Raw genomic sequence first — 12,522 nt, forward strand, 5'->3', positions numbered from 1 at the left:
GAGGAAATCCTCAGAATTGAGTGGAGGTGTTCAGCAGTAAGTCGACTTCTGTGTGATGTTTTGTTCAAGTTCATCAAAGAAAACAGTTGTTCACACAGGTATGTGCTGCCAAACATAGACAACGTTTGAGCAGCCTGGATGCGCAGCTGGGGCATTGTGTCGGGGAGGAAACGGGCGAACTCCGCAGCACCCACTGCCGCATATTTTGCCCTCAGTGCATCATTGCATTGGAGGTCAATCAACTCCATTTGGAGGTTTGGTGGTGAGCTTTCCACGTCAACAGCAAATGGGTTACCGAGCAGTTCCAACCTGCTTTTTGTGCTTCAAAGTCAGCAAATCGGCGTCGAAAGTCAGCGGCAAGCATACCTATTTTATCAGCCAACTGTGCGCTCGGGAACGCACTGGTAGAGAGCTTCTCTTTCATGGTCTGGCAGCTGGGAAAGTGGCTCAAATTTTCTTTCCGCATCTGCGTCTCCCACAGAGTCAGTTTGGTTTTAAATGCCTTCACTGTACTGTACATATCAGAGATGACACGATCCCGACCCTGCAGCTGCAAGTTCATTGCATTCAGATGACTCGTAATGTCACACAGAAAAGCCATTTCACACAGAGACATTTCGTCGAGGGAGTTGTGTTGTGTCTTTCCCTTTGCTGTCCAAGAACAGACAAATCTCCTCACGAAGCTCGAAACATCTTTGAAGCACCTTTCCCTGGCTTAGCCATCGCACCTCTGTGTGATAAGGCAAATCACCATGCTCCGTTTCTAACTCCGTCAGAAATGCCTTGAACTGGCGGTGATTCAAACCTTTGGCTCTGATAAAGTTAACTGTGCGCGTGATGATGCTCATTACATGCTCCATTTTCAAGGCTTTACCGCACAACGCTTCCTGGTGTATGATACAATGATAAGCTGTCAGCTCACCTGTCGCGTTTTCCTCTTGCATCTTTTCCCGTATCTTCTCCACCAGTCCGCTCCTGTGTCCACACATCGCAGGTGCTCCGTCGGTTGTCAAACCCACAAGTTTTTCCCAAGGCAGCTCCATCTCATTTACACATCTTGACACCTCTTCATACAAATCATGCCCCGTAGTTGTGCCATGCATAGGACGTAAAGCCAAAAACTCCTGTCACGCTTAGGCTGGAGTCCACTCCGCGGATGAAAATTGACAACTGGGCAATGTCAGAAATGTCGGTGCTCTCATCCACAGCCAAGGAATATGCAATGAAATCTTTTCCCTTTTTCACAAGCTGCTCTTTTAGATTGATGGACAACTGGTCTACTCTCTCGGCAATGGTGTTTCTGCTCAGACTCACATTTAAAAAGAGTTGCCTTTTTTCTGGGCAAACTTCGTCACAAACTTTAATCATGCAGTTTTTGATGAAATCCCCCTCCGTAAATGGCCGGGCTGATTTAGCGATCTCTTCTGCCAAAATAAAACTGGCCTTGACAGCAGCCTGGCCTTGTGATTTGGCTTTTTTGAACAGAGCCTGTCGAGATTTGAGGCCTCGTTTTAATTCCTCTGCCTTTTGTAGCCTTTGTTCCATGTCCATATTCTTGTTGTTGTCCGCGTGTTTCGTTTCATAATGTCGTCTCAGATTATACTCTTTCAGTACCGCCACACTTTCTCCACACAGAAGACACACAGGTTTTCCAGCTACCTCCGTGAACAAATACTCCGACTCCCACCTTGTTTGAAACCCCCGGTTCTCAGTGTCCACCTTCCGTTTTGCCATTTTTGATGGGTATCTGAAAGTTAATTTTACTGTGATGCTGACAACTGCTGTGCCAATAAATATTGAAATGAAGCAGCCTACTGCTCGGTGCGTCACCGTTGCATTGTGGGAAATGTAGTATTGGTGCGTGTAAAAGATCTGCGGGCTGCCGGCTTGCTGCGGTCTGCGGGCCGGTTCTAATAATAAATCAAGATCATCCCAGGGGCCGTAAAAAACCTTCTCGTGGGCCGGATGTGGCCCGCGGGCCTTGACTCTGACATATGTGGTTTAAGGCAATGCTATCAAATGCTAATTGAGTGTACGCAAACTTCTGACCCACTGGGAATGTGATGAAAGAAATAAAATATGAAATAAATCACTACTATTATTTTACATTCTTAAAATAAAGTGGTGATCCTAACTGACCTAAATGTCTTCGCTCACTGTATAGACTTTGTTTTGTTTAATCCATGTGTAACTCTGTGTTGTTGTATGTGTCAAATTGCTATGCTTTTTCTTGGCCAGGTCGCAGTTGCAAATGAGAACTTGTTCTCAACTAGCCTACCTGGTTAAATAAAGGTGGAATGAAATCAAATAAAAAAATGATATTTTTTGCCTTCCTGTGACTCCAGGTGCTGTAGGTGTCCTGGAGGGCGTATAGTTTGCCCCCGGTGATGTATTGTGCAGACCACACCACCGTCTGGAGAGCCCTGCGGTTGTGGGCAGTGCAGTTGCCATACCAGGCGGCGATACAGCTCGACATGATGCTCTCGATTGTGCAGCTGTAAAAAAGTTTGTGAGGGTTTTTGGTGACAAGCCACATTATTTGAGCCTCCTGAGGTTGAAGAGGCGCTGTTGCGCCTTCTTCACCACACTGTCTGTGTGCGTGGACTATCAGTTTGTCAGTGATATGTACACCAAGGAACTGCTGCCCATTCGATGTGGATAGGGTGGTGCTCCCTTTGCGGTTTCCTGAAGTCCACGATCATCTCTTTTGTTTAGCTGACATTGGGGTTATTTTTCCTGACACCACACCCTGGGAGCCCTCACTACCACTGTTGTGTCATCTGCAAACTTGATGATCGAGTTAGAGGCCTGCATGGCCACACAGTCGTGGGTGAACAGGGAGTACGAGAGAGGGCTGAGAACACACCCTTGTGGGGCCCTGTGTTGAAGATCAGCGGAGTGGAGATGTTTTCTACCTTCACCACCTGGGGGCGGCCCATCAAGAAGTCCAGGACCCAGTTGCACAGGGCAGGGTAAAGACCCAGGGACTCAAGCTTAAATTATGAGTTGAGGGTAATAGGGTGTTGAATGCTGAGCTGTAGTAAATAGAACAGCGTTCTACATAGGTATTCCTCTTGTCCAGATGAGATAGGGCAGTGTGATGGCGATGGCATCGTCTGTGGACGTATTGGGGCAGTAAGCAAATTTAAGTGGGTCTAGGATGGCCGGTAAGGTGGAGATGATATGGTCCTTGACTAGTCTCTCAAAGCACTTCATGATCGTGGACAGAAGTGAGTGCTACGGGGCGATAGTCATTTAGTTCAGTTACCTTGGCTTTCCTGGGAACAGGAACAATGCTGACCATCTTGAAGCATGCAGGGACAGTAGACTAGGATAGGGATTGATTGAATATGTCCGTAAACACACCAGCCAGCTTGTCTGCGCATGCTCGGAGGACGCGGCTAGGGATACCGTCTGGGCAGCCTTGTGAGGGTTAACACGTTTACTCATGTAGGCCACGGAGGAGGAGAGCCCACAGTCTTTGGTAGTGGTTCTTACCGGAGAGAAGTGTATTCCTGTTGGCGCGACGCACTGAAAATCCTGCTGGCTGTACGGACTCCGACAGCATGTCCCAAGCTAGCCATTTTTTCAGTGAAACAGAGTTTGTTACAATCCCAGAATGTGGGTGGTTTAATTCGGCAGCTGTGAGAAAATGCCATGCTGCATTGACTAGAGGGGAGAAGCTACCCTCAGAACAAGATGACGAGCAACAGCATTACATCAACATCTTCCTGTTATCAAATGAATCTGGACTCCTCCTGATCCCACTGAAAACCAGTCTTTTGATATTACACCGTTATAAATCAAAACCATCATGCTGCTACTTCATTATCAGTAACATGACAAGATCAAATGTAGCCTCTGATCTTGGAGACTGGTTAAAACCACACTTATGGGGTCTCCTCACCAGACCTGGAGGATACTTACTAGATTCCTGATTTTGAAGACAAATCAAATGGCAGCAGCAGGGCTGGAGTCTCCCCTCCTGACCACCGGCTCACTTGATGCGGCATTTTCAACCGTAACATCGGCGTCAAATCCCTGTACCATTCATAATTCCACAGCTCTGACTCACTGTCCAGGGAGTCAGACCAGGACAACTGTGGCAAAACTTCCACTCCAGCTTTGTTTTGCGCTCACCCTCAGTCTCTGTACACCTCTCAGCCCCCCCCCCCCCCAACCCAACCCCACTGGTCTCATGACTTCATTAGTTGAGGTGAGATGCACCACAGCTGGACCGTGTCTTCAATGAGGCTCAAGATATACAGTGCAGCTAAGGGAGACATGACATGTTTCAATACGGCCCTGACCTGCCAGGTTTCTGTCCGCCCGAAGCTGACGCCACGGTGAACTTGGAGCGGGGCCTGTTTAGTAACGGCCAGTCTCCCTGCGAGACACACCTTTAGATCAGGCTGCCAGAAATGGCGAACTAGCAGAGCCATTTTACCTCACAGCGCAGTGCTGAGGGAGCATATCAGGGGCTGGAAATGAAGCAAGGGGGGTTGGATGCGTTGAAGTGGTGACTGTGTCAAGCTCTACTGAAGCTGGGCCAGGGTTCACGATAGTGTGTTTAAACAACGCATCTTTCCTACAAACCGGCCAAAGACGTAACATGCGTTTCCCAAAACACTACGCAGAAAGAACGGTCGCTAAGTGAGTCTTAGAATGTGTCTATACTGATATTTTATTTAACTAGGCAAGTCAGTTAAGAACAAATTCTTATTTACAATGACAGCCTACCAAAGGGTCTCTTGCAGGGACAGGGGCCTAGGAATTAAAAATATATATATAATAAATACAATATAAATATAGGACAAAACACAGAGACAACACTACATTAAGCGATACCCAAGACAACATAGCAAGGCAGCAAAACATGACACACTGCATGGTAGCAACACAACATAACAATATGTGATCTCTTTCAATAGCTTTCTCCATTCAAATCTGTCCTTCACAATAGTGACGGATCAGCTCCTGGAGAGATATTACCACCTACGGTTGCAAATATTGAGGTGGCTTAATTTAAATATAGATTTGGCACATCATTGCGCAAATGTTAGGCTACAGATCATGAAATATGTCGAGACGAACTAGACAACCGACAATTAGCAAAATAACTCAATTTATTGAACATTAAATACATTTCAATCATATTGAGATGTACCTAAAGGTTACCCTTTATATTTGAATGCAGTCATCTTGGTTTTCATTTGTATCTTTTTCTACGTTGCTCGTTTGTCTCAATTGCAAAGACATTAACAACTGCTTGGTCAACTTTGTTCTGGAGTCAGACAGACTGCTACACCATGCGATGCGATTCTGTTTAATTGAGATGTGACTTTATACACAGGAGGGAAACAAAGAAAACTATACAACAAATCCTCTCCTGCGAGTGGTGAGGCAGGTGTTCCATTACGAGCGTTTTCAATTGAAAACGTTAACGGTGGTTTTGGAAACAGCGCAGAGATTTAACGATGCACCTATGAAGGTCCCAACAATGAACTCAGTCTTAAGTTGCTGTTGGGAAACCGGGCCCTGGCGTGTCTTCCTCCACCTTTCTCTTTCCTTCCAACTGCTGTGTGACAAATGTATTTTCCAAAAATAGCTGCTCTTCCAAGCCCAGTTATAAACTGCATAGATTTCTTTGACTTGCTTTCATGAGGCTCTCTGGTTAGCTACTAAGGGCTTCTTCTATGAAGGCTCTTTAAAAACAGGTTATGAAAAAAAATTGTCATGAAAGTAATGAATTCAGAGGTATAACTTAGACTTTCTTGTACTTAAATGCTTCAAGCTTCACTGCAACCAATGTCATTTTGGTTCACAAGCAGAGATTTATGCTGATATATTTATCCAACGGCAGCACCAGGAAATTACAGGCCTCTCCAGCCTCACAGTGAGTCCTTTATAGCAGAGTCTTTTAATGAGGGCTTGGTCTGTTGTTCTCAAAAATATTATTTTCTGGGTCAACTTGTCCTCCGCCTCTTCTGGTCATTCCAAACAAAAACACATCTACAAGTTCAACACTTCTGTCTCCCCAGGAAACATAACCCAAGTCATAGACGTTCTCTCTGCTACCACATGGCAAGTAGTACCAGAGCACCAAGTATGGGACCAAAAAGGCTGTTTAACTTCTACCCCCAAGCGATAAGACTGCAGAACAATGAATCAAATGGCTACCCAAATTATTTGCATGAGCACTTTATTTTTTATTTTTTTACTGACTGCACACTCACTGGACTAGAACCACACAAGCAATTGCCACATACGGTGCTGCTACTCTGTTCATTGTCCATCTTGATTGCCTAGTCACGTTTACCCCTACCTACATGTAGTGCTTTCAAAAAGTACACACACAATGTCAAAGTGCAATTGTGTTTTTCTATATTTTTACTAATTAAAAGCTGAAATGTCTGGAGTCAATAAGTATTCAACCCCTTTGTTATGGCAAGCATAAATAAGTTCAGCAGTAAAAATATGTTTATGTCCTAAGTTCCATGGACTGTGCAGAAATAGTATTTTAAATGATTTTTTAATTACTACCTCATCTCTGTACCCCACACATACAGATAATTGTAAGGTACCACAGTGGAATAGTGCATTTCAAAGACTAGGGAGTGTTCCCCAATGCCTCCCAAAGGGCACCTACTGGTAGATGGGTAAAAAAAATGACAGACATTGAATATCCCTTTGAGTATGGTGAACTTCTTAATAACACGAGTGTGTATAAATACATCCAGTCACTACAAAGATACACGCACCCGTCCTAACTCAGTTGCCAGAGTAGAAGGAAACCACTCAGGGATTTCACAATGAGGCCAATGGTGACTGAGAACAGTTCAAGTTTAATGGCTGTGAGATAACTGGAGACGGCTCTACATGGAGACGGCTCTACATGGAGACGGCTCTACATGGAGACGGCTCTACATGGAGACGGCTCTACATGGAGACGGCTCTACATGGAGACGGCTCTACATGGAGACGGCTCTACATGGAGGCTCTACATGGAGACGGACTACATGGAGACGGCTCTACATGGAGACGGCTCTACATGGCTCTACATGGAGACGGCTCTACATGGAGACGGCTCTACATGGAGACGGCTCTACATGGAGACGGCTCTACATGGAGACGGCTCTACATGGAGACGGCTCTACATGGAGACGGCTCTACATGGAGACGGCTCTACATGGAGACGGCTCTACATGGAGACGGCTCTACATGGAGACGGCTCTACATGGAGACTCTACATGGAGACGGCTCTACATGGAGACGGCTCTACATGGAGACGGCTCTACATGGAGACGGCTCTACATGGAGACGGCTCTACATGGAGACGGCTCTACATGGAGACGGCTCTACATGGAGACGGCTCAACATTGTAGTTACTCCACAATACTAACCTAACTGACAGAGTGAAAAGGAAGCCTGTACAGAATAAGCAGTGTAAATCATTTCAGGCATTGTACATATTACCTCAACTACCTCGTACCCCTGCACATTAACTCAGTACCGGTACTCCTTGTATATAGTGTCATTGTTGCTATTTTACAACGATAATATTTCATTTTTATTTATCAACATTCTTACTTTTTAACTCTGCATTGTTGGGAAAGGGCCAATACAGTAAAAAGCATTTCATGGTAAAGTCAACAGCGGTTGTAGTCAGCGCACATGACAAATACTTTTGATTTTGACATGCAACACAACATTCCTGTTGTCAAGAAATCAATAAAGTTAGCATTATTCATATTAAGCCCTCAAATCTCCCCTCCCTTGTGCTTACTGTAAGTGTGAAAGGAATGTACCTTCTGAGGTTTCAAATGCAGGTCAAATATGTAACACACATTACATAAAGTGAGGGACTTTAAGTGCCCTATATCCTCTGGGTTTAAAAGAGAAATCCAATGCTAAACTACACTATACATGCAGTCAATGTAATTGAATTTCCAGTCATACACACAGCACAAATCTGCCCTGTAAAGTAACATTATACCCACGTGGATTTTCCCCGCCTCCCCATTCCACCAGCTCCATACCTAGCACTGAATGCTAGCAGCTCATTTCAGCTGGGGCTGGAGAAAAGGGTGCATAGGTATCAGTGCAACACATCATCCAGAGTCAGCAGCTCAGGCCAACAGAAATTACTCAATGGTGTAGTGAAAAAGGTCACATGCCAGTAGATACCGGGCGTCGTGCTGCTGTGTTCTCCATACCGTCATGTGACGTGCCTTCTGGATGTTCTCATTAAGTCGTGGAGAATAGGAAAGATGGATGAATGTGAAACAGCATTCACTTATTTGGTTCTGCAGGAGAGGTTGGATGGCATTTCATCTCTAACCTCCAGTTATGGTTTCCCTAATCATTTGCTCATGCTCCTGACTGATTGAAAAGAGCATGCATTTGATGGAGTAGAGGCTAACAAAATAAAGATAATATTTCTGATTGATATTGCTTTTGATGAAATATGTCAGAGCCTAGATTCATTTAAAAGCATTAAAGTACATTTATGTGAACTCTACATAGGAAAGCTCACCTTGTGTCTTTCTACAGCAATGGGCCGTTCAGTTCACACCTGAGATCGCACTGAACTCAACCTTGAGTATCCTTAAATAAATTTACAACTCCTATGTGGATATAGCACTTAATGCTCAGTCTGACAAATGGACTGTTTCTCAGAGGCCGGAGCGTTTCGGGGAAAGCACATTCTAGATACACACAAACGGAAAGTGGAAAGTTTCTTCTGACAAGATAAAACATTGAGCTCAAACAACTCCATGACTCCTGCTCATCTGATGGACCAGGTTACCCATGGATGTGGAATTTAGGCCGATTCTCCTTTCCATTTCCATTGCATGTGCAAAGTCTGTCCAGGCTGAAGTGTATTACAATTCTGTGCCTACTCTTCACTTTACTACTCAGGACATGTTCAACCTGGATCTGTTGTCATCCTAAACCGCAGTAGCCAGCTACTCTTCTCATCTGGGAATTTCAAACCCTCCATTGGGAAGCTGGAAAAAGTAAAACAAATCTTCCACTGCTTTGTCCCAATTCTGAGTTCTGTTCCAAATGGCTGTTTAGTCTGACCATACTCTTTGGATTAGAGAATTAGAGAACTATATTGCATTACAACATGTAGCTCCTGTTCTCCCCAACACCAAATAACTTGTCGCAAATGTTGCTGAACTAAGAATGATGCATTGGTGTAAGCAGTGGAAAGAGCCGTTTCACCCATCATGGGCTGAACAAACAAATCAATCCAACGGTCCATTTCAGAGGCCATGCTGTGCCACAATGTGTATGGCTAATGAATGTGATGCAAGAGTGCTCTGTGAGGGTAGAGAATTGATCACTGACTGGCTTCCTTGTGACTGAAAAGAACAGTACATGGCTGCGTGGGACAATTCAAGCTAATGCATTGTGTCATTCATTCCAATCAGACCTCCAGTCAATGCTGGCTGGTTTCCTCTCTAAAAACAAATTTTGGAGGTCAGTATAGCGTCTGAAGGGTGCGCCCCCAAATAGCTCCCTATCCCCTATATTTTGACCAGAGCTATGTAGGTGGTAGGGTGCCATGTGGGACTCAAACAGTACCATGTAGACTTACCTGCTGACGGCCAGTGTGAGTTCCCCCATGCAGGCCTTGATCCTGTTCTGGGCCTCCATGTGGGTCATGGTCTCTGTGCTGTCGCCATTGATGGCCAGGATGGTGTCCCCAGGACACAGGTCCCCCTGTGCTGCCTTACTGTCCGGTGTTACCTAACCACCAAACAAAGATATATTATTTTATGTATTAGGGTGGAAGTGCCACACCCAGCCAAAATGCAATAATACTGACAGTCTAGTCAGGTTGTCATGCTACCTACCCTAGGACTATAGGTTTACATATCCTAACGCAAGCAGAAGCGAGTGACACAGCAAAATGAGCAGACAGCCACATAAATCGTTATTGTTAAGGCTTGGTAGTTTGAACTCTGGAATCAACTTGTTGTCAAATTGTGAAATGAGTGTCACGGCAATGATAGCCACCATTATTATATGACAAGGTTCTAAAACAATGAAATGCAACAGTGGAGGACAAAATGTGCCTCACTACCTAAATAAAATAAAATCATATCACCCAAATCTACAGGATGTCAACAGTAGCCCACCCAAATCCCTGTATGATGTACTACTAGGACTCATAAGGCTCTGGTCAAAAGTGGGGCACTATATAGGGAATAGTTTATTTTAAAGACACACCCAGCCAATCAGTGCTGTCCATTTGAACAACGGCCCTCTTACGAGACCTGTCTAACACTGAAATACAGTGCAGGTTCCTCTCTATGGTCCTCACGCAAGATATATTAAGCTCCTGTGGACATTTGTTTGGACCCCAGAGGTAGGAGGTTTCACCTCCTTCCTCAGAGTACATTTCCCCCTCAGACACTTGTTTACATAATTACCCACCTCCATCGCCCATCTTTTTCCATGCCTCCATTACCGGACATCTCTATTTGGTAGACAGAGGTCAAATGAAACCAAGCATCACAACAGTCCGTCCCCCCATATAACTAGACCAGCCATAGGAGGGTGCAGTTGTTTGCACCAAAAGAAAAGTAGTGAAAGAAAACCGTACAGATGAAAAACAGTGTGTAGGTGAGGTTGGAAGAACAAATGGGCTGATATGAAAACCACACCACAAATAAAATAATTTTCAATTACAATTGTACATGATATACTCAGTATACAAGCAGAGTGGCCATCAATACCCTTTCTCTATGACACATGGATGAGTTTTTTACCTCCTGTGGCCATCAATACCCTTTCTCTATGACACATGGATGAGTGTTTTACCTCCTGTGACATGAACTTTGTTGGACCGAACCAGAACCAATCCAATCCATACTTCAAGCAGAGTGAAGATGTTTGTTAAATGTCAGACGTGTCACTATTCCGTAATCAATTTCTTTGTGCTTGCAATGCTCTCACTTCATAAAAGAGCAATCGCAACTTGATCTCAATATGGCATATTACTCTGAATGCTGTCTGCAAGTTACAATAGGATAGATTATCATTGGGACCAATGGTTGGAACACAATTGTGTTAAAATAATATTATGACACAGCCCATTATAAATAAACGTGGCAGCCGGCAGTTTAATAATCTAAGAACAATGTTAATGTTCTCGGGAAACCCTGATCTATAGCACTTCACAATATCTATGGAGAAAAAGTGATTCCACAGCAGGAGAGCAGGCCAGCACACTGAGCAGTGCTTTGAGAGGAAAAGCATATAAATTCATGGCCCATGAAAAACTAATAGCCGAGACAAGAGTTTCAGTGTGGAATGCCTAATTTACAGCCTCTTGACTCCCCTCTCGGTCACAGGCAGTCCCAGTTCCGGTAAACTTAAGGGTCACTGCCATGGGGTCTGACGGCGCCTGAGAAAACAGAGGTGTATTGTGAATGATGTGGCTGTGTCATGGTGCAGAAGGTTGTGTTGTTATTGTAGAGGGACAAAGACCAGGGTCAGGGCATGAATGGCCATCCATAGGAGACTCACTCATGCTCTCACACCAAGCCTCCACAACAGGCCTTTAATTATCCAGAACACATGCTCTGATGCATTTACACAAACTCCCAACGATACACACTATACTGACGCGATTAGTAAAACCAGCAGTCCCTGTTTAAATGTATGGAGGGTGTTTGGTGAAAGGTTCAGACTCCAGATGCCTTAGGCATATTTTATGAAAATCGATTGCATGTATATTCAGTGCATTCCTTGAGCAATCTAAAAACATTGAGTCACTCTAGAATGTGGTCCCTTCACACAATGAGACACAGTTAATCAGTAACACATTCAGTCAGATAACAGTTATCATATTACATTTTAATGTCACAAAGGCCATGGGGCCTGCCAAAGACTGAGCTCGTCCCCCAACGTACAGTAAGTGTTTGCTTGGAAACAGCAGGATCAACAGTGCTTGGTGAGGTGTGAAATAAGGCAGGGTATTGTTTATTGTCATCATTGTGTGCCACAGTACAGCAGTATTCATCTGAACAGTTTTGCCCTGTGGGCCTGACTGACAACTAGGCAAGGTAACAGAAAGGCTCACATGGTGAAACACAGGAATGATGTTGGAAACCAGACAAACAACTGATTGCTTGTTGATGGAGACGCTTACGGAAAAGCATTACTTGCTACTTACATTATTCCCAATGCCGTTTGATTGTCGCACTCTTACAAAGGAGTTGAAACGAGCCAATGCCATAAACAATGGAACAGCTTATGAGTAAATACACTGGCTCTCTAATGAGATGGCAAAGCCAGGGAGAGAGCTCCTGAACTTCAATACCGCCAAGGGGGGATGTCGTCGCCTACTATGCTGCGTACATGACCATGGCGTCAGTCATTGAGTAACACTCTGATTCTAATCGGTGTAGCGAAATGTCTGTTCATTACAAATTACACCCCTTGCAGTGCAGTCCATTGACCAATATCCATTATTGTATTTGTGACTCTTTACTGAGTATGTGC

At 44.5% G+C, this 12,522-nt stretch overlaps 1 protein-coding gene across 2 annotated transcripts in view; it reads right to left on the reverse strand.

Annotated features, from left to right (window-relative positions):
• Positions 1–12,522, reverse strand: part of LOC124013858 (PDZ and LIM domain protein 4-like) — a 40,765-nt gene that overhangs the window by 17,316 nt on the left and 10,927 nt on the right. The window contains exons 1-2 of one of the 2 annotated variants that reach the window (XM_046328420.1): positions 9,867–11,146; positions 9,608–9,759 (exon numbers count right to left, since the gene is read on the reverse strand). In XM_046328420.1, coding sequence (XP_046184376.1) covers positions 9,608–9,675 — 68 coding nt within the window. In that variant the 5' untranslated portion in view covers positions 9,676–9,759; positions 9,867–11,146. Of the gene's footprint in view, positions 1–9,607; positions 9,760–9,866; positions 11,147–12,522 lie in introns of those variants that run through there. The other variant, XM_046328416.1, reaches the window with a different exon arrangement.

This window comes from Oncorhynchus gorbuscha, linkage group LG02 (genome assembly GCF_021184085.1).
Source record: "Oncorhynchus gorbuscha isolate QuinsamMale2020 ecotype Even-year linkage group LG02, OgorEven_v1.0, whole genome shotgun sequence".
NCBI lineage: Eukaryota > Metazoa > Chordata > Actinopteri > Salmoniformes > Salmonidae > Oncorhynchus > Oncorhynchus gorbuscha.